The sequence below is a fragment of the Mya arenaria genome, chromosome 17 (genome assembly GCF_026914265.1).
Source record: "Mya arenaria isolate MELC-2E11 chromosome 17, ASM2691426v1".
Taxonomy (NCBI): domain Eukaryota; kingdom Metazoa; phylum Mollusca; class Bivalvia; order Myida; family Myidae; genus Mya; species Mya arenaria.
In genome coordinates, this window is record NC_069138.1 from 3,808,907 (window position 1) to 3,836,571 (window position 27,665).

At 34.5% G+C, this 27,665-nt stretch overlaps 1 protein-coding gene across 10 annotated transcripts; it reads left to right on the plus strand.

Moving 5' to 3' along the window:
* Positions 1–1,044: 1,044 nt before the first annotated feature.
* LOC128224805 (uncharacterized) lies at positions 1,045–27,538 on the plus strand. 10 transcript variants are annotated; one of them, XM_052934863.1, is made up of 7 exons: positions 1,045–1,129; positions 2,670–2,737; positions 13,882–13,991; positions 15,691–15,706; positions 16,131–16,235; positions 23,416–23,502; positions 23,859–27,538. In XM_052934863.1, the coding sequence occupies exons 6-7, from the start codon at positions 23,500–23,502 to the stop codon at positions 25,950–25,952; spliced, it is 2,097 nt and encodes a 698-aa protein (XP_052790823.1). In that variant the 5' UTR covers positions 1,045–1,129; positions 2,670–2,737; positions 13,882–13,991; positions 15,691–15,706; positions 16,131–16,235; positions 23,416–23,499; the 3' UTR covers positions 25,953–27,538. The 10 variants fall into 10 exon arrangements, with proteins under 10 accessions (XP_052790823.1, XP_052790820.1, XP_052790822.1 ...); XM_052934860.1 differs by lacking the exon at positions 15,691–15,706; XM_052934870.1 differs by lacking the exon at positions 23,416–23,502 and having other exon boundaries at positions 1,053–1,129.
* The last annotated feature ends 127 nt before the right edge of the window (positions 27,539–27,665 follow it).

The window sequence follows — 27,665 nt, forward strand, 5'->3', positions numbered from 1 at the left end:
GATCAATTTCAGTCTTAAATAATATTTTGTTGTCGTGCAACTAGTGACGGGTAATCATTTGCAACTCTGTAATGTCATAATGATTTGTATACTTGGGCTACAGTCGCACAGTCATAACTTTTGCTACAAGTTGTGGGTGTCTTAAACGCGCTTCTTGTGGAGAGAAAGTTGAAACTGTATCTTACATGAAGGCAACCTAATGGTGGCTCTTCTCCAATGTGTGTAGTTTTGTAAAATCCTACGACTTTTTTTAATTGTTTTTACGCTTCCTCCAACAAGAAATGTGCCGTACAAATCTTAAAAATAACCAGTGCATTTTCGTTCAACAATGAACACGTTATAAGCTATTGTTGTATTGAATGCTCTGTTTCCTACGCACGACCCAAGACAAAGTCAGAGAACATAATTCATGACTAGTCGTATGTAAGCGAACTGATGGCAAAACGACATTTTTTTGAGTGTATTAGACATGTGAACTACAATTAACAAGAGATCTACCGGCAATGTACGAACGACGACCTTGCGACACCTGAAGACAAAATAAAGAAAGTGCACACCATTGCACGAAAGCTGCAGACCAATTTATTTACAGTCAGATATCTTCACATAAAAACCTTTTAACAAGTGAAATCACTTCTATAATAAATATCGTTTTTAAAGGCCTTCTGAGATTAGGACCATTTCTAGTCACAAAAGCGTGACTGTATAGACTATTCACAAATTGTAGATGTTCGAAAGGACACAGCACATACATTTTAATGAAACAAACACAGCAAGTACATTTGGGCAAAGCGGACAAAGTACTATTTTGTGCGTTGCAAGGACTTCAGTATAGTGGTACAGTTTCTTTCCGCTAGCATAAATTGACTATGACGGAATAAACCATTGCGTTGATAATAATCAATCATTTCAAGCACAAATTCTAGAATTCTATGTTGATCAATTAACGCGGTAAACCAAACAGATTAATTTGAGCATACTATTGTATTTTGTCAATGTACATTATCCAAATATAGACCAGTTCGTCGAATGAGATCTAGTTTCGGTTTTTTAAACAATATTTATTTGGTCGTTAGGCGCCGTCGCGCTCACATCTCTATTCGCATTTGGAGGATACTGCTTTATCTTCGTAAGTCTAAATTGTTTTTACTTTGTCTATGTTTATCAATAACTTGATATATGTCTCAATATTTGATTTTGTTTCTTTTTTTGTTTCTAAAGATGTCTAAACAGCTATTGAATATACTTGAGACGTAGTTTGTGTTAAATTTGCGTCAATCAACCAGTTTTGATTGTCAAGCGATATTATTATAGAAAAGCTTGTATAAATGTGTTCTATCAAAAGTTGTATTTGAATATTCGTTTCATTTAAAACTGTATTTTGTTAAAGAAAATATGAGTGCATATAATGCACTTTTGCAAAACGGTAGCTATGACCAGGGTCCGAGAATCTGAATGGTTGGGGGTAAAGATTTAATATAAAGAAATGTAATAAGAAATGTACAGATCATTCGTTTCAATTTCGGAGTAAACACCAAACAGTTTATTTCACTAATGTCTGGTTTAGTTATTCATGCGTTTTATAAACTACAACCAAACAAGCCTGTTTGCATATGAATACATATTCTACCAACCACGCGTTTGTTTGCACATTTCGCACAACACCCTGATCTTTAATATCTAATTTTCATTATACGTCGCAATTGAAGCATAATGCCTACCGCGTTATATTTTAGAATTTTCCCCGTGTTCCATCGCGTCGAGTCAACGCAATACGCGGCGTTTCGATGTCTAAATTAACGGTTATTAAGGTAATTAATGTAGCCGTCAATTTTCTAAATGCGTTTTTCTTTGTTCTGATGCTATAAATATAATTTAGTCAGTTTTATTAAACTCATACAAAGTTGAACCGTAACCTACAAATATTGGTTCCTACTCAACACATAGTTTGATCCCTGAACATTTTACGTTGCAACTTCAGAAGCTATTGTAACCTTATTCTCAAAAGTATAAATTTTGAATGCCTTCTTAAAATTTGTGAGAGTGTGAATAAATAACATATTGAAAAAAACTGCGCTCGTTTTGCAATCGTTTTTACAAGCTTCATGTTCTGGTTGTATATTGAGTATTTATATATGAACGGTGGTTTTACATTGGATTTTAATTGAATTAAAAAAACTTTAACAAGCACTTAATAATCCAGCGACATAATTATAAAGTTTTGGGTAAATGATTGTTTACCCTCACAATCGAGTGAAATCCATTCTGCGTGCACTGTTCAATTTGCATAATTATCCAATCTTCTTTTTGTACCAACGGTACCTGTTAGAATGCTTGCATATTGAGGAAAGCCGCATCACGGCGATATGCCGCGTGCATGTTTTCGGAACGCGGTGAAAACGGGCACCACCACGTTGGCTACCGTGGAATTTATCACCGCGATTTTCCGCGACGACGCAGTCTCGCCCGCCTTATAATGTTTAGTACACAAGTGGAGCTTTCACCGCCAACATTATGTGGAGGGTCGGGAACCTAGAATACTTATAGAATCTATAGGAAATTTATATTGTGTTCTGTCAGTCATAAGTTGCTTTAAGTGGGCAGTCGTAACGAACTAGAGGCTCATGATTTTAGAAATGAATTTCAAAACGAATAGTTTAATTTCGCAGGTACACCTGTACAGATGTAAATATAGGATTGATGGAATGCATAGACTTGGAGAGAGTACCGCAAAATGGTGAGAAACGTAACACCGTCTTTGTTATTATTTTAAATCATCTGCGGATAACACTTTTTGTATGTATTTGGAAGAGTTTTTAAGCGATTTGATAACAAACACGTTATTCAACCTTACAAAGGATGCATAACGCTTCTTGTCAACTTTGATTACTAGCTTTATTTTTGTTGATCATAATTATTCAGTAGTATTGTACAATATTATCTAAATGTTCATGTCAGAACGACTAAGAAACAATTTGCCGCAAGAAAAAAAGAATGAGGGAGCAATAACAAATCTTACTAAATATACAATAAACGTTTCATTAAAAAACGGCTTGCCAGATATTTTTGTTGCTTTCAATCATTCATCAGTTCCAATATCAGAACGGTTAACCAATATACAATTACTAGCTTGCGTGGAAATAAATGGAAAGGTATATACATGCCATCTATTTAATGAGATGTATGCACTCTACTCTACTCTTGTCGTATGTACAGGGGCGTTTTACTTATACAACTACATAAAATAAAATGTACACGTGGGCTTGGCGATCGCTTTGTATAATTGCAGAAACTTAAGTAAAAATAAAATAAGTCTGATTCAGCTTATATATATATATTTTTTTTTTTCAATGTTAAAGTGGAAAATAAATTATTAATTCAAACTTTCAAAAGAATGGTTATTGATTATAGCAATCTAAAGAATAATTCAAACAGTATGTGAATAATGAAATGAATGTTATTTCAAAAGGAAGGCGCTGTATAAGCTGTTAATTATAAATAAAAGTACAAATTATGGCATTGGGTTTCATATCAAAACATTATTCAATCAATACTTAAAACTCAAGCCTTAAAATTTAATTTCAAAGATAATGTTTTGCGCTTTATTTCAATCAACCCAATAATCAAATAAGAGACTTGAAATTTTCGTTTCTCTTTGTTTTCGTTAATTATTCATTTAATTATACATGTATATTATGAGTACACATGCATGTATACTACCAATGGCATTTAGATGTGAATAGTGAAAAAAACGGAACGTAAAAGATATTATTGAATTCTACGTCTGCATTGATATTATTATGGTAAATTACGTCATATATGCTATTTTACTGAAAATGAAGACTTAAATCAAGGATAAATTTTCTTTTACAACACCATTTTTTATGAAACAAAGGGCAGTCTATGCCGCTTATAGAGCCCCGCACTCGTTTTATAACCGAAGTTTGATAAGGTGATTAGTATCATCAAACAATTCGACAAACCTGTTTCCAAAATAATGTTTTGACAGTGCTCCGTCAGACGGCCCTATTGTGAAAAGATTTGTCGAAGTGTTTAAGCAACTAAACTCTCAATCAAACCCTTCAAAGAACGAAGGCGGGGCGCTGTAAGCGGCGTAGACTGCGCTTTGTTTCATTTAAAATGGTGAAGAAAAAGTGAAGAAATCTTTGTTTAAAGTCTTCACTTGAAGTAAAATATTGCCATCCGACGTAGCATTTATGACGCATTTTATCACGTGGTATACACACACTGAGTACAGCAATGGAGAATAGCATCATATATGTTATCCAAGATATTGTGACCCGTTTTTTTTACTTATTTATATATTACGTTCATCGCTATAAAAATAGCTTAGAATACTATAAATGATGAAAATTCCACGCTCACTCCTAATGAAACCAATTATTTCTCAGTTTTGTTCTTGGTCTTATGCTGCATCTACAAATTGCATTAATCGTTGTGTACACATACTGGCAATGCTGTAAATTGAATTAATTTAATATTGAAAATTTGTATACATTTTTTTATCAACTGAAATCATCATAACTCGCATTTGCAATACTTTAATGAGTATAAATCGCATTGATGATACAAAAAAATAATCACGTAAGGAAATAATCTCAAACATTGCACTATTCGTTTTATATTGGCAGAAAACTTTACATTAAAATCTGACCTATTTTTTTACTAAAGTGAGATATTCATACTGAAGAAATCCATAATAACAATACGCACTATTGAAATATTAATTTCTTAAGGATTGAAGTATCTAACGTTCAACATTGGAAACAGCTCATGATATGGTTTTAATTGTATAAACATACTTGCGATCCTGTTGAATAATGTTAATTGGTTGCGGTTTATTTTCAAACATAAGTCAAATGATTGCTGACAGTCCCATTATATCAAATATTTAAATATTCTTCTGATCGCATTGAAGTATTTAATGGTTTACGTTGGACGAGGTGCATTTAGAAGCGATATAATGAAATGTTAAAAGATATGTTTTCAATGCCGTTTTTATTCGATTCCTTTTAAAGCAATATTGAGTTGACACCAAACAGTTCTTTTCACTAATGTCTAGTTTGGTTGATCATGCATTTTATAAATAAATATATAATCGAGGGTAGTGCGATGCTAAGCGAATTGGATTGCTTTTCTCTTCATGGTCTTGTTTATTTCAGTATTTTTAAATATCTTATATTACAAGTAAATACAATAGAAATGATTTGATTCTAATTTGATACGACAGGGCGAATTTACTTTATATAAGAATGTCGACATTCCTGATATATCGGTTTAAAGTCCTGATAAAAGAACATATTTGAATATGATTTTAAACACATGCTTGAGCTGAAGGCTTTGTTATGAAATGAAAAAGAGGGTGTATAGAGGGTATTCCTATTTTTTACAACAATTTTACCGTGATAGAGGCAAGTAAAAGCAATTTAATTTGCAAGGTCATATACTGACAGAAAACGGCATTGAAACAAATACATACTGATGAACTCAACTGTTAAAGTCAATTATGGAAATCTGGGCAAAAAAGCCGCAGACACTCTTAGGTAATATATGTAATGAATATAATTGAATGTGAACGTAGCGCATGGCCAAAAAATTGAGGTATTACCTATGTTGATCAATTTGAATGGATAAACCATGTCCTAGCTATAATTGATCATAAGGGTTTTCACATTTTCAAGACGTCAATGCTAATCAAAGATTCAAGAAACACTTTTATAAGCATTTGCATAAAGGGATTAAAAGTGAAGTGTGAACTCTTTCAGCAAGAACTCTTGTGTACCAGCTTCCCGCACATAATTTAAATGCAGAATCATATGATCTTTTTTCTTATGAAATGTAATGCATACTCTCGAACATTGAACCAAAGATGTCCAAATATAAATGGCAATATGATGTTTATTTTTTGTCAGAACGATGAAGAACCCTCTATGACATTAAAACTAAAAAAACATTTTTTTTTAAATAATACACCTCGAAACATATCGATAAACCAAATTGCAAAATGTTACTGTGCTACATTTTTTATTGTAAACAAAATATATCGTTGTTTCAGTAGGATAAATGGTAATTATATTAGGTAACGTCTACACTTTCTTAACTAGCAATCGTATCATTGCAATGAAGAACCCTCGGTTCTTTCAAATATAACATGGCATCAAAACTGGTATTAAGTTTAGCAGTAAATATTATCGTATGTAAATAGGGATTAAATTGAAATATGAAAACAATACAATGCCATTCCGGTACTTTATCTAAAATCTTATAATTTAAACCAATTTTTCATTGGTAAACTGACTGTTATTGAGACGGTATAATAGGCATTCTATTATATTTGATTTTTCTATTGATCGGTTATGATGGCAAAGCAACGAGGATAAATCAAACTTGATTAATCACGGCTTTATATATGAATCATCGCCGGCAGCATACATGCTTACATTTTTACTCCTATGGTCTTCAGCATCTCTTTCAATTGCGGTTACAAGTACTGGTTTCTTCTTTCTTTCATGAATTTTTTTAATTCTTTGTTTTTAAGCACTTCACAATCTATTGGCTCAAACACTTCTTATCTCTAACATATTCTTTTGTAAAAAACTTTTCATTGTTTATTCTCTTTTTTAATTTAAATTGCAATAATGTGGAATATTTTCCTTAATTAGTAAAAGCTACCTTCATTATTTTTATTATTATTTTTTAATAATAATAATAATAATGATAATAATAATAATAATAATAATAATAATAATAATAATATTATTATTATTATTATTATTATTATTATTATTATTATTATTAATAATAATATTATTATTAGAAGTAGTAGTAGTAGTAGTAGTAGTAGTAGTAGTAGTAGTAGTAGTAGTAGTAGTAGTAGTAGTAGTAGTAGTTGTAGCTGAAGCAGTAGTAGTAGAAGTAACAAAATGGTGTATAAAGGCTTACATACCGTTACTTTGATGAACTAACGGAGTGCTGTAACAGTGACATGTGTGTACTCTTAATAAGGGATTTAAACGAATGGCAAAATTGATATTCGAATATTCGGTACTTCTTTCGATCGAATATTCGATTACCGAAATACGTATTTTAGAAGATGTAGTAAACTACTATAATAATCCGCTAAAGCCGTGGCGTTTTAACCCTACTTTGTCGTAGCCAGTACGCGGTGCGGACCCTGATTTCCCCAAATGAGCCTTTGAAATTCTCCATTTTCAGGAAGAAAAAGGCAAAACATTATAAGCAGAAAAACAAAAAATCGAATAATTCAATTCCGCAGCTTTTTGTAAAAATGTCAAACAGTGTTTTGCGCCAATGGAAGGTCATTCCGTAGGATGAACAACCTCGTTCTGAAATTGACCTCTAAATTGACTAAATATAGCTATGGAAACCCCAAACCAATTCGGTTCTAGTAAAAAAATAAAACGAAAACATAAGTGGATTGGACTCAGCTATTGTACAACAATATAGGAAATATATCCTTAAATCCATTTCAAAGCACAAGAATTGTATCGAAATATTGAAACAGTTTAAATCACATTTATGCAACAATATTATTGTAGCACATGGCATTCATATCATCACCTCGATTTGCGCTATGTTTCACAGTATTTGCAGACAAGACAACACACTGGTGTTAAAGCCGATCCCTATCTAGGTATTGTAAAAGTCGGGGACATGACGCGTATCTAGTCATCACATTCACACCTCTGGCATTAGGGGCCACACGTTGTAAAAACAAGACAAACGTACTTTATTTATAAGCAACATCAGTGCTGTAGGCAAAATGTGTTTTATTCTCTTTTTTGAACATTTTTTCGAATATTCGAATACCTATTTTGACTTTCGAATACCAAACGTTTGATCGAATATTCGAATATTCGTTTGCATCCGTATTTTTTTTTATATGTATCACTCGTGGAATGGTACTCTTGCAGTAGCAGTAGCAACGCTTATATTGCTCATTTGGCCATTTCAACTCTGAGGAAATGCAGTGGTTTACAAAATGGTCTCTAGGGGAAATGTTTACACTTACTATGTTGAATGAATGTAATAGTGTATCAGTGATATATGGACATTTTTGGATGGTGACACGGGGTTATAGCTTGCACGCAGTAGTAGTCGACCTTTACCCTGTCTTGACAAGATTGGGTGAGCCTTAATAGTGTATGGATGTGCTATAAGTTTGTGTTTAAAACTTTGTCCATTGTTTATTCCGAGCCAGTGCGGGATTGTATTGGTGATGATCTCAGACTTTTCTTTTTATTTGATTGGCAAGGTGGGCGGACATCAAAAGCTTGTGTAAATAAATATTGGCATTGAACCCAGAAGAATTGATAATTATTGATATGTATGCAGACAATTGAAATGTTTTAACTAACATTAGTTACTACAAATAGTCAAAACGTCCTCAACCAATATCGGGTTTCATTTTAATTATCTTTAAACTAGCAATTGACCAGTGAGATAAATGTAGTGTTCATATATTCTAGTACATATAGGTTAATAAGTTACTGTTATGTAATTAGCTTTTTGTATTAAGATTCATCAATTTACGTACTAACATATCCTGAGTTTATGACAGGCCCTTATCCGTTATAGTTTGGCCAATCAAACTATTTTGGATTCAATTTCTTTTGCCATTGAAGAGAATTGTAAAAATGATAAAATCACGCTTTTCAGCGCTTTTATTATAGACAATAATATTATATTAATTAAAATTGTCATACCGAAACATGCAAACTTCATTATTGACTTGGATTATTACAGTTGTATGTATGATGTCAATTTACCACGTACTCGATAAACTCGTCCTTTACATGGTACATGGTTAACGCAATACATACAATTGATATCGGCTGTATGCTCATAGTATCATTTTTTTATTTTGGATTGCCTTTATTTTTTTATTTATATCTTTACGAAATAAGGTTTACGTTACCAATTATCAGGTATATAGATTGCATAATTACTTAGTAAATTGACATTTAACACGCACACTTGCTAGATGAAAAACAAATTACATGTTAAACTTAAACCGTCGGTTAAATACATACCGTGATGAATCAAAACCATTTGTCTCCAATCATTACCTGTAAAGCTTAAAATAGAATTTGAGACATTCCAAAGTTGTACTTTCTGTTAAGTTTCTTAATGTTTGAAGTTAATTACCAAGATTGATGGAAATGATCGGAAAACATAGCTAGCAAGGTAATGTCTGTTTTGTGCAATACTATTTTAATTGATTGAGTAAGAAACAAATCTTTAATATTTATGAAAACGACCGTATCGGTTTCAATGCGCTACAATATTGACAATAAACAAAACTGTTGTCATGACCAATGTGTACTTGACACGCCTTTTTTAAACATTGTCATCAAAACACACTAATCGTCTTGTGACGTCTTACAACACACACTTACCGACTTAAACCGTCTTTTAACGTCTTCAAAATTGGCTCCAGTGATTATAGGCATACTATCTCGGTCGTTAAAGTTCTACCAGTAACAAAGAAATCCTTAGGCTCTAGTAGACTCAGGTTAATCCAGTTATGAAAACTCCATCAACTCTAGTTTAACCAGTTTCGAAATAACTTTAGACTCTAGTTAAACCAGTAACGAAATAATCCCTAGACTCTCGTTAAATAAGTAACGAAATAACCCCTAGACTCTCGTTAAACTAATTACGAAATAATCCCTTGACTCTAGTAAAACCAGTAACAAAATAATTCCTAGACTATAGTTAAACCAGTAACGAAATAATCCCTAGACCGTAGTTAAACCAGTCACGAAATAATCCCTAGACTCTATTTAAACCAGTTACGAAATAATCCCTAGATTCTAATTATAACAGTCACGAAATAATCCCTAGAGTCTAGTTAAACAAGTAACGAAAAAAATAGACTCTAGTTAAACCAGTTACGAAATAACCCCTAGACTTTAGTTAAACTAATAACGAAATAATCCCTAGACTCTAGTTCAACAAGTTACGAAATAATCCCAAGACTCTAGTTAAACCAGTCACGAAATAATCCCTAGACTCTAATTAAACCAGTTACGAAATAATCCCTAGATTCTAATTATAACAGTCACGAAATATTCCCTAGAGTCTAGTTAAACAAGTAACGAAAAAAATAGACTCTAGTTAAACCAGTTACGAAATAACCCCTAGACTTTAGTTAAACTAATAACGAAATAATCCCTAGACTCTAGTTCAACAAGTTACGAAATAATCCCAAGACTCTAGTTAAACCGGCAACAAGAACATCCCTGGACTTCAATTAAACCAGTTTCGAAATAATCCCTGGACTCTAAGGTAAACCAGTTATCCCGGGACTTTAGTTAAACCAGTTACTAAAATATCCGAAAGCTGTAGTGAAATCAGTCACGACAAAATCCCAAGAGATTGTTTAAACCATTAACGAAAAAATCCCGAAACTATTGCTTTATCTGTAACGAGAAGATATAATTGTATGGCGTTTGCTTGCAGTTGCTAGAAGGAATTTAGAGGAAGGTACCAGGAGTCGACGTAAGAGGGTTAACATTTCGCTTTGAATACTGAAACGTGCGCTCCTTACACCGGAAGTCAAATAAAGGACGACCCACACATGAAATGGTGGTTGGCTGAACATCCGATCCCTTACACGCGAATAATTACATTATTAATCTTTGCATTTTATTGTATTTATGCATATTTTACCTAGTGTACTCACTTGGACAGTTATAATGATAAGTGGCAGGGGGAATGGTGCTGGGGCGCACCGGGCGTGAAGAATCACTTTGTAAGACTGAATGCATACCGTTTCTTTTGATTAATTGAGCCCCATCTCCTCCACATTCTTCATTCCTTGATACCCAGAATTCATTGGTTTTATAAGGATTACTTGGGACTAAATGCGATTGTACACAGTAAGCAGATTATGTTCTGTTACTTAAGTAAGTATGCAGACCTTATAAAGAGTTAAATATAACGATAGCGAAGGAATTTTGGGAAACATGAAGGAATGTTTGGTACGCAAGGAGGAGGGCACGTGCGGTGAGCTTTTCTTTCCCATAGCGTTGCTCTCATTGTCATGTTTTGGCTACTATTTTCAAAGTCATGAATATGTTTTTCAAGGTTAAAGTCATATCATATAGAAGATGAAGTGAAGTGAATTGAATTGCCTATTATTTTTGAAGAGGTTCCACTTACAGGTGCGAATAAAAATACAGGGTTAGATTCACGAGTTGACGTTTAGGGGGGCGCACGTAAGTATGCATCTTAAAACGTACGCCCCTTCCGACAGGGGCCGAGGAAAGAAATAGAAACATAATTATTTCGTAAATCATAGCCTACAATGTGGGATTTTGGTGGTTTTTATTCATATTGTATTTACTTCGACACTTATGGGGATCGGTGAGGGGAGGGGACATGGGCCTGTGTTGTATTTCATCTGAGATTTATGTGACGTTTGATCATAATAATGTATAATAAAAACTGGTCGATTTCATTCTTCGGGCTTTCTTCAAGGCGTCTATTTAATACTTGGCATACTTTTTTTTGGTTTAAATGTTCGCGTCCGTTTGTACATCCCTACGACTGATCATGGACGCTTTGTCTAATAAAGTGGTTACGTTTCAATGAGTTTTGCTTTAGAAACGTCTAAAATGTTCTTATAATCCCAAACAGTAAGTGCACGTTATCTAATATAATGCATTGTTTATTCACGCTTTAATTATCGATTGGGTACCATTTAGTGCCTCTCTGTCCGTATTGGCTGTAGTTAAATCCTAAGATTAACAGTCTTTACCGCTTTAATCAGTGTTATCGGGTAAAATACAGGGCGCTGAATTGTAGAGATTGTTGACTGGGAACGGCCTGTTCATGAGTGGAGTTTCAGGAGTCTTTATCATCTTAATTCGGGTGTAGTACTTATTTGATTTTTATGGGCTGAATATCTTTCGTAAATGGGTTAGGTTTGATTGTCTTCTACGTTCATACGCATTTTGTGTTGCATTTAAATCAAAGCAGGTACACGATCTGAATTGTTTGTAAAGAGTTCAAAGTATCATTGGCATGTGACACTTTGCAATTACTTACATTCTTAGAAGTGTTAAAAAAAGTTTAACGATTGGCGTATTAAAGCCACAGGATTGATTGGATGTTTTAAATCCCAGAAAAAGATGCACTATTAACAATATAGAACGGACTCTTATTGAAATCGGGGTCCTTGTGATACTGAAACTATTATCAACATATATACTCGATGTAAGTATATTGCGACTTGTATGATTGTCTTCGTTTACATTTATATATTGCAGCTTGAATTTTAAGACTCTGATATGAGTACAATCGCCAAGTCCTTTGTTTACATTAAACTTGACATTCGCATTCAATATAATATACTTCATTGTTTATTCTTTTATTACGATTGGATTAGCGCGACGCCATTTAATGTTATACGAAGTTACCAAAATCAGCTATACTTTTATACAATCGTTTGTTTTTTTGTTGTTTTTTTTGGTTACCATTATTAAAGAACAAATGCTCAATCGCAGAGGAAACTGATATTTGTTTAATCTAAATAAATAACTATTTGAAATGTAAATTAAAATACTGATTGCTTTTGTCGAGTTCTTATTCATGCTGTATGAACGTCGGAGGGCAATTGGGCAAAAGACCAAGAATCGCTTAAACGCAAGAACAAAGGCGATCAATCCTTGAACAAATCAGGTCTTTAATTTTAAGAGGTCATGAGAATGTGCTTTGTTCAGGTCTAGATAAAATAATACAATGTGTAAGAAGCGGATAATATACCACTCGGACTATTATCTCGTTACAATATGATTTCCGTCATATTCCTTTAACTGTACACTACGATCTTCAATGTTTGAAATTCATGGTACAAAATATCATCTATTTCCTTTTATATACTTGTAACGAACCCTTTCATATAAAACGTTTTGTCTCGGATCGTTTTAATATTAGGCCAATATAAAATATCACAATGAAGGCGTCAGTACGATTCATACAGATATTCAAATGATTCAGGGTACACAATGGGTATTTCATTTGAAGTCAGATAATGTCAGTATTTTTAGTTACTAATGTGTTTTTCTCACGAACAGTAATTATAATACAATTGAGACATGGTAAATTATCTGTGCGGAATTTGCATTGTAATTATATAATTACGATAAATATTACCCTCACGCGAAATTTAATTGAAGTTTTGTCGTCAAACAATGTGTTATCTAAACGAACTTTTTCTGGGTCCGTGTATCTCTATCCCTCAACAAGATACTCATCTGTATATAAAGATGAATGAATGGATGAACGAATAAATTCATTAAGATAATTGTATACCCTGTATGACAATACCAACGCCTTGTCGCTTAACAAAATATGGAATTTTGAAGGGGTTATCATATTAAACTTAATCACAATTTGTATTCATTGGCTAATGAAGTGTGGTATAAATCTTAATATAAAGCGGGTTGTTTTCTACCATTGTTATTTATTCTGTATTGCAAGATTCGAATTTAAACATTCATGACTTAGTGTGTGTTTTTTTTTGTTTGTTTATTTTATTATAAATTATTTTAAGTATATTTAACAACATGGACATTCTCAACTAATGAAGGTATAAATTAGGTGGGGACAACCTTAAATCACGACGCGGATATGGCGGTTGAATTCTGGTTTCATTATTCAGATACAATCGATGTTATTAGTTAGTAGTGGTGTATCACAACAGCAGTAGCATAAACTGCCTTTTATTGTTGCACTTTTTATCTAATTTTATCATTTTATTGCGAGCATTGCGGTCAGACTGGACAATATTGTTTTATCTTTGTCAAATATTTTATTGTTCATTGCTTTCAGATTTCTAGAGTGTGATCACCCCAACTGCATGATGTGTCCTGATGGGATATCCGAGCAAAGCGCCAACGGGTACAATTTCAATGGTGGACAAACATTTTGCTGAAACATTGGTATGTTTGTTTTCTTATATTGATATTGGTTGGGTTGATTGAGATTACAGTTTCTTCTGTGAACGAACAGTGTTCTGTAGAAGTGGTACTTGTGAATTTTTGTAGTGGCAGGGTTGGTTTCGGTTACAGTTTTAAAGCTGGATAAACGCTGTTTTATTGCACTGAAAGTTGTTGTTCTTATTCTGGATTCGTTGGGCAGCTCATTGTTTCTACGCTTAGTGAGCGCACTACAGTGGTTTGTGGGCTTCTTTATATATTGGCATGGTAGTGCGAAGTTATAGTTTAGTTCATGCATCAGCACTGTGTTGCAAATGCTGAACGAGCCCTGTCATGTAGCAATGGTGTGTAGGAATTATTTTTTGCCTTGGTTTGGAAGGGTGCCATTTTCAACGTTGAATAAAGAAAACATCAACTTCAGCTAGAACCCTAACCAGACGCCGACACGGACATCAGTTTCAACTGTGAGCTCTACAACAGTGGCATGTGTGTATTCTTAATTTGACTTGATTGGGCGGGCATACAGTTTCAACGGTAAACAAGCGCTGTTCTACAACAGTGGCATGTGTGTATTCTTAATTTGACTTGATTTGGCGGGCGTACACTTTTAACGGGAAACAAACGCTGTTCTACAACAGTGGCATGTGTGTATTCTTAATTTGACTTGATTGGGCGGGCATACAGTTTCAACGGTAAACAAGCGCTGTTCTACAACAGTGGCATGTGTGTATTCTTAATTTGACTTGATTTGGCGGGCGTTCACTTTCAACGGGAAACAAACGCTGTTCTACAACAGTGGAATGTGTGTATTCTTAATTTGACTTGATTGGGCGGGCGTACACTTTTAACGGGAAACAAACGCTGTTCTTCAACAGTGGCATGTGTGTATTCTTAATTTGACTTGATTTGACGGTCGTTCACTTTTAACGGGAAACAAACGCTATTCTTCAACAGTGGCATGTGTGTATTCTTAATTTGACTTGATTTGACGGGCGTTCACTTTTAACGGTGAACAAACGCTGTTCTATAACAGTGGCATGTGGGTATTCTTAATTTGACTTGATTGGGCGGGCATACAGTTTCAACGGTAAACAAACGCTGTTCTACAACAGTTGCATGTGTGTATACTTATATTGACTTAATTTGGCGGGCATACAGTTTTAACGGTGAACAAACACTGTTCTACAACAGTGGCATGTGTGTATTCTTAATTTGGCTTGATTTGGCGGGCATACAGTTCCAATGGTAAACAAACGCTGTTCTACAACAGTGGCATGTAGGTATTCTTATTTGTGCTTGATTTGGCGGGCATACAATTTCAACGGTAAACAAACGCTGTTCTACAACAGTGACATGTTTGTATTCTTAATTTGTCTTGCTTTGGCGTGCATACAGTTTCAACGGTAAACAAACGCTGTTCTACAACAGTGACATGTAGGTATTCTTATTTGTGCTTGATTTGTCGGGCATACAATTTCAACGGTAAACAAACGCTGTTCTACAACAGTGACATGTTTGTATTCTTAATTTGTCTTGCTTTGGCGTGTATACAGTTTCAACGGTAAACAAACGCTGTTCTACAACAGTGACATGTGTGTATTCTTAATTAGGTTTTATTGGGCGGGCGTACAGTTTCAACGGTAAACAAACGCTGTTCTAAAACAATGGCATGAATCTATTCTTCTTTTTTTTGATTGGGCAGGCATACAGATCCAAAGGTAAACAGTGGTGTTCTATAACAGTGGTGTGTGCGAATTCTTAGTTTAACTTGTTTGTTCTAACAGCTGCATGTCGGTATTTGTTTCACGGGATGGTGTAATTCTTCTCCCGTTGTACGAGTGTCATGCTGCACCATTGGTTTGTGAACATTTATAGATGATGGGACTTGACTATTGTTTGAATATAATAGTGCTATGGTATGTGATTTAACTGTATATTGCTCATTCTGGGCTAGTGCGGGATTTATTTAAGATTTTTCGTTTACATTTCCTTGTTTTAATAATAAGGTAGCTAAATTAAGTATATAGTAAGTATGGTTCTAAATTAATGTTGTCTACTAAATGTGATATTTGACAAAAGGAACTTACCGTATACCGTAGGGTTCGTTCGACGTTCTGTTCATATTTGCTGTAATATATTCAGGATGGAAGATTGACCAATACGGAATTCAACTAAGACTGCTTCTTCATAGGGTGTAGAACCGGCTTTTACCGAAGTCGGTATCGCAAGTGTACAGACAAAATCGAGGTACGGACTGGTTGCGCTGATTTGATAAAATTACACTGAATTATCCAAAATAATGGTATAAAGCTTCAGCCGAGCTATTTCTATGACAACTGTCTGCTCGATTATACAAGCTAGACACAAGAATCAGTAACTTGAGTGAGTAGTGAAGTACCAATTTCCGTTTTCGAGGTTTTTATCAAAAGGTAAGATATGCTGTTTTAAGAAATTTTGAAACAAAAATCAGACGACGTTTCAAATAGTATATGCCAAAAATTTGGAAAAACCCATGAAACATTTATTTATATAACTATGTATATGGGATCAATGACCAAGGTTAAATAAACACGTTCATTATCGACTAAATTTCCTTAACAAACAAATAAACTAAATAAACGTACCAGATTTACTTGTCTAAGGTTTTAATTATAAACACAGATGAACGTATTGCATTTAGATCGAACATACAAGCAAGTTAACGTACTGGATTGACAGGTTATTAGGATATAATATACAAACAGGTAACAATACTGGATTGACTGGTCATTTAGATCAAATATACAATCAGTAAACGTACTGGATTGACTGGTTATTTAGATCGAATATACAAACAGGTAAACGCCTTGGATTGACTGGTCATTGAGATCGAATATACAAACAGGTAAACGCCTTGGATTGACTGGTCATTGAGATTGAATATACAAACAGGTAAACGTACTGGATTGACTGGTCATTGAGATTGAATATACAAACAGGTAAACGTACTGGATTGACTGGTCATTGAGATTGAATATACAAACAGGTAAACGTACTGGATTGACTGGTCATTGAGATCGAATATACAAACTGGTAAACGCCTTGGATTGACTGGTCATTGAGATCGAAAATACAAACAGCTAAACGTACTGGATTGACTGGTCATTGAGATTGAATATACAAACAGGTAAACGTACTGGATTGACTGGTCATTGAGATCGAATATACAAACAGTTAACGTACTGGATTTTACTGGTCATAGAGATCGCATACACACACAGGTAAACGTACTGGATTGACTGGTCATAGGGATCGTATACACACACAGGTAAACGCACTGGATTGACTGGTCATAGGGATCGTATACACACACAGGTAAACGCACTGGATTGACTGGTCATAGAGATCGTATACACACACAGGTAAACGCACTGGATTGACTGGTCATAGAGATCGTATACACACAAGTAAACGCACTGGATTGACTGGTCATAGGGATTGTATACACACACAGGCAAACGTACTGGATTGACTTGTCATTGGGATCGTATACACACAAAGGTAATCGTACTGGATTGACTGGTCATAGGGATCGTATACACACACAGGTAAACATACTGAATTGACTGGTCATAGGGATCGTATACACATACAGGAATGCGGACTGGATTGACTGGTCAGAGGGATCGGATACACACACAGGTAAACGTACTTGTTTGACTTGTCATAGTGATCGTATACACACACAGGTAAACGTACTGGATTGAGTGGTCATAGGGATCGTATACACACAAGTAAACGCACTGGATTGACTGGTCATAGGGATTGTATACACACACAGGCAAACGTACTGGATTGACTGGTCATTGGGATCGTATACACACAAAGGTAATCGTACTGGATTGACTGGTCATAGGGATCGTATACACACACAGGTAAACATACTGAATTGACTGGTCATAGGGATCGTATACACATACAGGAATGCGGACTGGATTGACTGGTCAGAGGGAACGGATACACACACAGGTAAACGCACTGGATTGACTGGTCATAGGGATTGTATACACACACAGGCAAACGTACTGGATTGACTGGTCATAGGGATTGTATACACACACAGGCAAACGTACTGGATTGACTGGTCATAGGGATTTTATACACACACAGGCAAACATACTGAATTGACTGGTCATAGGGATTGTATACACACACAGGCAAACGTACTGGATTGACTGGCCATAGGGATCGTATACACACACCGGTAAACGCACTGGATTGACTGGTCATAGGGATTGTATACACACACAGGTAAACGCACTGGATTGACTGGTCATAGGGATCGTATACACACACAGGTAAACGTACTGGATTGACAGGTCATAGGGATTTTATACACACACAGGCAAACGTACTGGATTGACTAGTCAGAGGGAACGGATACACACAGAGGTAATCGTACTGGATTGACTTATCATTGAAATCGAATATAGAAACAGGCAAACGTACTTGGTAACCTTGTCCCGAAGATTGAAAATAAAACACTGATGATGGTACTGGATTAACTTGATTGACCTTAACGCAATACATTCAATCGATACCTCCACAGTACTCATATTATTACATGTATATCTTTTTTTGTTAATGTCTTTAAAAACTTAATCTCATGTTACCAAACCAATCACATTCATTGTTTGGGTATCTGTTAGATATTAGATTTCATCAATACTTGAGATAATTGGCATTTAACATGCGATGATTTAAACAAATTGTATTCATTCATAACATGTCGACCTTAAACCTTCGGTTGAATATATTGTATTCAGTCAATCCTTCGGTTGACTTTATCGTGTTATGATTGAAAACCAAGCGTCTCAAACAATTACGTGCTAAGCTTGAAATAGAACTCGCGCAATTCCAAAGTTGTATTCTCGTTTGAATATCTTATCGTTTGAATTTAAATACAGGGATTGATTTAAATTATAGGAAAACATTGTTGGCAAGGTTATGTAATTGTTGTACCGAATTATTTAAATTCACTCAATCAAATGTTTTTTAAAGAATAATCTTTGACGAAAACATAACATTATTGGTTCCAATGCCCTTAAATAAAAACAATAAACAAAACGTCGCCAAGACCGATGTTTTCTCGACACGGCTTAAAAGCTGTTATTAAAACACAAACTTACCGTCTTGTAACGTCTTAAAGGTTTATATTAAAACACAGTCTAACCGTCTTGTAACGTCTTAAAGGTTTATATAAAATCACAGTCTAACCGTCTTGTAACGTCTTAAAGGTTTATATAAAATCACAGTCTAACCGTCTTGTAACGTCTTAAAGGTTTATATTAAAACACAGTCTAACCGTCTTGTAACGTCTTAAAGGTTGTTATTAAAACACACACTAACCGTCTTGTCACGTCTTAAAGATTGTTATTGAAACACACACTAACCGTCTTGTCACGTCTTAAAGAGTGTTATTGAAACACACACTAACCGTCTTGTCACGTCTTAAAGTTTGTTATTGAAACACACACTAACCGTCTTGTGACGTCTTTAAGTTTGTTATTAAAACACACTCTAACCGTCTTGTAACGTCTGGCAGGTTGTTATTAAAACACACACTAACCGTCTTGTCACGTCTTAAAGTTTGTTATTAAAACACACACTAACCGTCTTGTAACGTCTTAAAGGTTTATATTAAATCACACACTAACTGTCTTGTAACGTCTTAAAGGTTTATATTAAAACACACTCTAACCGTCTTGTAACGTCTTAAAGGTTTATATTAAATCACAGTCTAACCGTCTTGTAACGTCTTAAAGGTTTATATTAAAACACACTCTAACCGTCTTGTAACGTCTTAAAGGTTTATATTAAAACACACACTAACCGTCTTGTAACGTCTTAAAGGTTTATATTAAATCACACACTAACCGTCTTGTAACGTCTTAAAGGTTTACATTAAAACACACACTAACCGTCTTGTAACGTCTTAAAGATTGTTATTGAAACACACACTAACCGTCTTGTAACGTCTTAAAGATTGTTATTGAAACACACACTAACCGTCTTGTAACGTCTTAAAGATTGTTATTGAAACACACACTAACCGTCTTGTAACGTCTTAAAGATTGTTATTGAAACACACACTAACCGTCTTGTCACATCTTAAAGGTTGTTATTAAAACACACACTAACCGTCTTGTAACGTCTTAAAGATTGTTATTGAAAAACACACTAACCGTCTTGTAACGTCTTAAAGTTTGTTATTGAAACACACACTAACCGTCTTGTAACGTCTTAAAGATTGTTATTGAAACACACACTAACCGTCTTTTAACGTCTTAAAGATTGTTATTGAAACACACACTAACCGTCTTGTAACGTCTTAAAGATTGTTATTGAAACACACACTAACCGTCTTGTAACGTCTTAAAGATTGTTATTGAAACACACACTAACCGTCTTGTCACATCTTAAAGATTGTTATTGAAACACACTCTAACCGTCTTGTAACGTCTTAAAGTTTGTTATTGAAACACACACTAACCGTCTTGTAACGTCTTAAAGATTGTTATTGAAACACACACTAACCGTCTTGTCACATCTTAAAGTTTGTTATTAAAACACACACTAACCGTCTTGTAACGTCTTAAAGATTGTTATTGAAACACACACTAACCGTCTTGTAACGTCTTAAAGGTTGTTATTAAAACACACACTAACCGTCTTGTAACGTTTTAAAGATTGTTATTGAAACACACACTAACCGTCTTGTAACGTCTTAAAGTTTGTTATTAAAACACACACTAACCGTCTTGTAACGTCTTAAAGATTGTTATTGAAACACACACTAACCGTCTTGTAACGTCTTAAAGGTTGTTATTAGAACACACACTTACCGTCTTGTAACGTCTTAAAGGCTATTATTAGAACACACACTTACTGTCTTGTAACGTCTTAAAGGTTGTTATTAAAACACTCACTAACCGTCTTGTAACGCCATAAAAGTTGTTATTAAAACACACACTAACCATTATATAACGTCTTAAAGGTTGATATTAAAACACACTCTAATCGTCTTGTTACGCCATATTAATTGTTATTTAAACACACACTTACCGTCTTGTAACGTCTTAAAGGTTGATATTAAAACACACACTAACCGTTATGTAAAGCCTTAAAAGTTGTTATAAAAACACACACTAACCGTCTTGTAACGTCTTAAAAGTTGTTATTTAACACACACTAACCGTCTTGTGACGCCTTAAAAGTTGTTATTTACCACACACTAACCGTTATGTGACGCCTTAAAATTTGTTATAAAAACACACACTTACCGTCTTGAAACGTCATAAATGCTGTAAATAAACACACACACATAAAACAAATCCTGGACACTAGTTAAATTTGTAACGATATATTCCCTAGACTCTAGTTAGGTCTGTAACGAAAAAATCACGAGCCTCTTGGTACAAAGAAAATCATCCGTAAACACTAGTTGTACCCATTGCCAGATATTCCTTGGAATTTTTGAACCAGTAACGAATTAAACCAAAGACCAAAAACACTAGTTAAATAAGTTACGAAATAATCCCTGGACTCTATTTAAACAAGTAACGAAATAATCCCTGGACTCTAGATAAACCAGTAACGAAATAATCCCTGAACTCTAGTTAAACCAGTTACAAAATAATCCCTGGACTCTAGTTAAACTGGTAACGAAATAATCCCTGGACTCTAGTTAAACCAGTTACGAAATTATCCCTGGAATCTAGTTAAACCAGTAACGGCATAATCCATAGGCTCTAGTTAAACCAGTTACGAAATAATCCCTGGACTCTAGTTCAACCAGTAACGAAATAATCCCTGGACTCTAGGTAAACCAGTAATGATATATCACTGGACACTAGTTAAACCAGTAACGAAGTAATACCTCGACTCCAGTTAAACAAGTAACGACATAATCCCTGGACTCCAGTTAAACCAGTTACGAAATAATCCCTAGACTCCAGTTAAACAAGTAACGTAATAATCCCTGGACTCTAGTAAAACCAGTTACGAAATAATCACTGGACCAATTACGATGAAATCCTTAAACTCTTGTTAAACCAATTAAGAATAATTCCTAGACTCTAATTAAACCAGTTAAGAATAATTCCTAGACTCTAGTTAAACAAATTACGAAGAAATCCTTAAACTCTAGTTAAACCCATAACGAAGAATTCTCTACAATTTGGTTGTGATTGAAGAGCTTTTGCTCTCAGTTGATATTAGGAATAAAGAGGAATGTATCATATTGCAGAAGCATCTTAAGTAAAAATGTTTACCTTTTCCATAAATTTAAAAATGTGAAAAACTGAGTTATTTTATTTTTATAAAGTAGTATGCTTATTGTAAATTAGGCCATTTGAATAAGAACACTTGAAATGAAACACAATTAAAAAAAGTATTTTTTAATTAATGTAGCAATTTAAAATTTTACACTTAAGTTTAAATATGTTAAACATATCTGAAGATGTCTCTGCAAAAGACCCAAGAGGTCGCTTTGAATATTAAAACAAGCGTTCCTTACGCCGGGAGAAAACAAAGGGCGGCCACATGGAACAGCGTTTGGCTGAACCTCCGACCCCCTCATTCCAAATAACTGTAGTATTAATATTTGCATTTTGGTGGATTTATGCATATTGTACCTAGCATATTTACTTCGACAATTCTGAAGGTATGGGACATGTGGGGGGGGGGGGCTTGTGCGAATCAGTCGTGAAGAATTCCCCCACCTCCTCTTTGTCCTCTAGTGGGATGATCCGAGTAGAATGCCAAATCCTCGTACTAAAAAGCTGTATATATAGTTTAAGTGTAATGAATCCTGTTCTGTTCTGTTCTTATTCATCTTAAATGGTTCTATTGTGCTCATATAAGTTTATATAGTATAATATAATTGATAAGGTTTTCTAAAAATAATATATTTAATATAAATATTTTACACGTAACACCAACCATGACAATATCATGAAGCTTAATATAGAAATTAGAAGTTTTATATTTAAACCAACCGTCCCTAACCATGACGTGTTCAGCCAAAAATAGATATTGACAAATTCCAAAGGTGTACTCGATTTAATTCTTTCTATTACGTGTTTCGTTCTTTACATGGATTGATTTAAATAAAACGAAAACTGTGTTATCCAGGTAAAATTGTTTGAGCTTTTTTGTTATTATTTATGTTTAACATTTAAATAATTTTGTCGTGTTTAAATATTGTGAATTCAATATTCGTATGTAAAGAAATGATTTCTGCCTTTTTTGTTTTTATTTATGTTCAAAATTGCACAGTTACGGATTATATATTTTTTGTGCTGAAGGTTATTGTATAGAACGTTTTGTTTAAATGATATTCAAATGTGCTTAATGGTCAAAGTATTTTAGTCAGTTACTACCACAGGTACTATAAGGGTACAATCCCAGTAGCAGAACATGGTACGTTGCTAACACAGGTACTATACAGTGACCACCCCAGTAGCCGAACATGGTAAGTTGCTAACACAGGTACTATACAGGGACAACCCCAGTAGCCAAACATGGTAATTTGCTAACACAGGTACAATATGGGTACAACCCCAGTACCGAACATTTTAAATTGCTTACACAGGTGCAATACGGGGACAATGCAAGAAGTCGAACATGGTTAGTTGCTAAAACAAATACAATACGAGGACAAACGGGGAATACTGCTGCGCACATTTTTGTTTGCCCCCTGTTGTTGTTATCTTTAGACTAAAATATGAAACTGAAATTATACAACGAATATTATTTTAAGTTCAAAATCATCATATGAATCTTAAAAAAAAAATCAAAAATCCGACAACGTCATTCCCATATTTTCAGACTATGGACCGTGACCCAGAATCCCAGCATGTGATGTCCCTGAGACTGTCCAGAGTTCTGAGGGACATCGGTGTGACCAAACAGATGGTCGCCAGGAGGAGGAGGACATTCCTGTTGAATGAAAAGGTTACAGCTGTAATGAAATCTTTAAGATATAATACAAAGGATAACGTGTTTGTCTTCGGTAGCCAATCGGAAGGAACAACAACTCTAGGCATGAATTCAGATACAGATATGTTTCTATGTTTAAACAATTTCAGTGTGATAATGGACTGGGCAGACTGGAAGCTAGGTAAGAAGTGTCTTCTGGTGATAAAGAATGATCGTTCTCCGCCCCAGCACTGTTGTATACAGTTTGTTAAAAGTGACTGCCCGTTGCCTGAAACGCTGGACAATGTTAAAGCAGAATGTGTCGAAGAGACTCTGGATGGCAGGGTGCTGCTGAAAAACACTTGGATGGATAGGGTGTTTGAGCAGGAGCTTGGTCGGGTATTTAGGAAACAAGGGCCATCAAGAAGTGATGGGACAGATTTAGACCATATAACCGCATTTAGCTACTGCGGACTGTTGTTCGAATGCAATTACCTATTCACAAGATCAAAGCCTGGTCACTGGCCGAGACCTGAAATACTCGCAAAGGCACGTCTGTGTCCAACATTCCTCGTCCCACAAGGTCACGCCGAGAGTGATCAGTCAAAACTGGAATGGAGATTCTCTACGTCACTGATTGAAAGATTGCTGATGTTTGATCTCAATATTTTGCAAATACAGGTCTATACATTTCTAAAAATCTTACGAAATACTTTCTTCAAACCGTTAGTTGATGATAGGCTGAGCACATTTCATTTCAAAACAGCTTTATTGTTCACCATTGAGTCATATCCTCCAGAAATCTGGCAGGAAAGTGACCTGCTGCAGTGTGGTATATACTGCTTGAAAACCCTTCAACGTTGGTTCAACCTTCGACACTGTCCACATTACACGATCTCTGGAGTGAACCTGTTCGTGGGAAAAGTGAGACAATGGGAATTCCCTCTCCTTTCAGCAGTTCTCTCTGACATGATAGACAACATTATGGACTATGTCAAACGGATAGAAATGGACCAGATAGGCGAGAGGATCGATGACAGACCCAGAATATTTAGTACAAGATATCAGAACACATTAGCGACAGTGAATTACTGCTTTACTAAAACTACATCCGATATATTCGGTATATATTTTGATTCAACGTCTGACAGGAATGACAATTTAAAAATAATAAGCAAGATCATAAAGGTTGTGGACAGTCTTCATGAATTTGGTATATGGGCAGAATTACTACATGCAGCAAAGTGGCTATACCAATATCTTGCCTCCATGACAGCATCTACGTGTCTTCGTAGCAATCAGCCAATACCACCAGACGTTTACGGCATGTACGAGGCCTCTCTAGACTCAGACCTCACCTCCAGCAGATTGAAGTTGGCATCCATGTTATACTGCAGTGGTCAGTACGAAATGGCCGAATTGATGTTGGACTACACCGAGAGTCTGCTGCATGCCGATGTATGGCAGAGGACTCCGTGTGTGGGAAGGGCGGATCTTAAACCTACTGAGAGGTTTCTACAAAAGGCCTATGAGATTCCTGTTTTGGAAGTGATCAAACGGCATGTTGCATTCAGCGTTGTTTTTAATTCATTAGAAATATGTTGTGTACCTGGGTTTTTAGAATACGAGATGCATAGAACAATAAGTCCTGAAGATTTTAACAACAGAAATCCAATACATGATAAATGGATGGACCTTGTAGTAATTGACTCCAGGCCATTTATGTTCTACCTGCAGTACCTCACATCTAGACAACTGGGAAAAGAATGGAGAAGACTTGCAGCACTACTCAAGTTAACCAACTATATTTTTGTAGAGAGTAGATTCTGTGGGCATATAGAGACAGCCCTGCATGTACTTGGTCACTGTTTTGAACTGGAGAACCAATATATTACGGCATGGAATTGCTACAAAATATCCGTCGAACTCTTCCCCTTCAACAACGCAGCCAGGTGGCATATCATAAGACTCTTTCAGCAGGCACGGGGAATACGAGGAGATTAGCAGCACATCGCTTATTATCTTAACATTGAAGCATCAGTAATCCAAATTGCATTGCACCTGGTGACAAAAATGAAGTAACAATGAAACGATCTTTTAAGATGTTTCATTGATATTTTTTATTTTTCGGACAGGACATGTATGATTGAAACATACCAATTTAGAGACATATTTTAAACTGATATGTACTTATTCATTAGGAATTGAATTGTCCTTATTTAATTTTCCAACAGACGAACTTTATTATTTGACTTGTCCAAACATTTAATATTCAAACATGAGAGTTCGTTGCTTGACTTGCCATAACATTTAACATTCAAACATGAGAGTTTATTGCTTGACTTGTCCTAACATTTAACATTCAAACATGAAAGTTTATTGTTTGACTAGTCCAAACATATAATATTCAAACATGAGAGTTTAATATTTGACTTGTTCTAATATTAAAGTTCAAACATGAGAGTTTATTATTCAACTTGTCCTAACATTTAATATTCAAACATATGAGTTTTTTGTTTGACTTGTCCTAGCATTTAATATTAATAAATTGGAGGTTATTGTATGTTTTGTCCTAACATTTTACATTCAAACACATGATTTTATTATTTGACTTGTCTTAACATTTAACATTCAAACATGAGAGTTTACTGTATGACTTGTCCTAACATTTAACATTCAAACATGATAGTTTATTGTTTGACTTGTCCTAATATTTAACGTTCAAACATGAGAGTTTATTATTTGACTTGTCCTAATATTTAATGTCCAAACATGAGAGCTTATTATTTGACTTGTCCTAATATTTAATGTTCAAACATGATAGTTTATTGTTTGACTTGTCCTAACATTTAATATTCAAACATGAGAGTTTATTATTCGACTTGTCCTAACATTTGATATTCAAACATAAGAGTTTATAATTCGACTTGTCCTAATATTTAATATTCAAACATTTGAGTTTTTTGTTCTACTTGTCCTAACATTTAACATTCAAGCATGTGACTTTATTATTTGACTTGTCCTAACATTTAATATTCAAACATGTGAGTTTATTAATTGACTTGTCCTAACATTTAATATTTAGACATGTGAGTTTGTTATTTGATTTGTACTTATATTTAATATTCAAACATGTGAGTTTTTTTTATTTGACTTGTACTTATATTTGATATTCAAACATGTGAGTTTATTATTTGACTTGTCCTTACATTTAACATTCAAACATGTGAGTTTATTATTTGACTAGTCCTAACATTTAATATTTAAACATGTGAGTTTATTATTTGACTTGTCCTTACATTTAACATTCAGACATGTGAGTTTATGTTTTGACTTGTCCTAACATTTCACATTCTTAGATGTGTGTTTATTATTTGACTTGTCCTTACATTTGATATTCAAACATGTGACTTTATTATTTGACTTGTCCTTACATTTAATATTCAAACATCTAAGTTTATTGTATGACTTGTCCTAACATTTGATACACAAACATGAGAGTTTATTATTTGACTTGTCCTTACATTTAATATATAAACATCTGAGTTTATTGTATGACTTGTTCTTACATTAAATATACAAACATGTGAGTTTATATTGACTTGTGATTTAAAATAAACAACACATACGTTCTCATTTCTGACTCTAAATACATAAAGATGAAAAGCATTTTACTTAAAAGAAAATCTTAGTTGCTTCTGCATTCCTTGTATATCG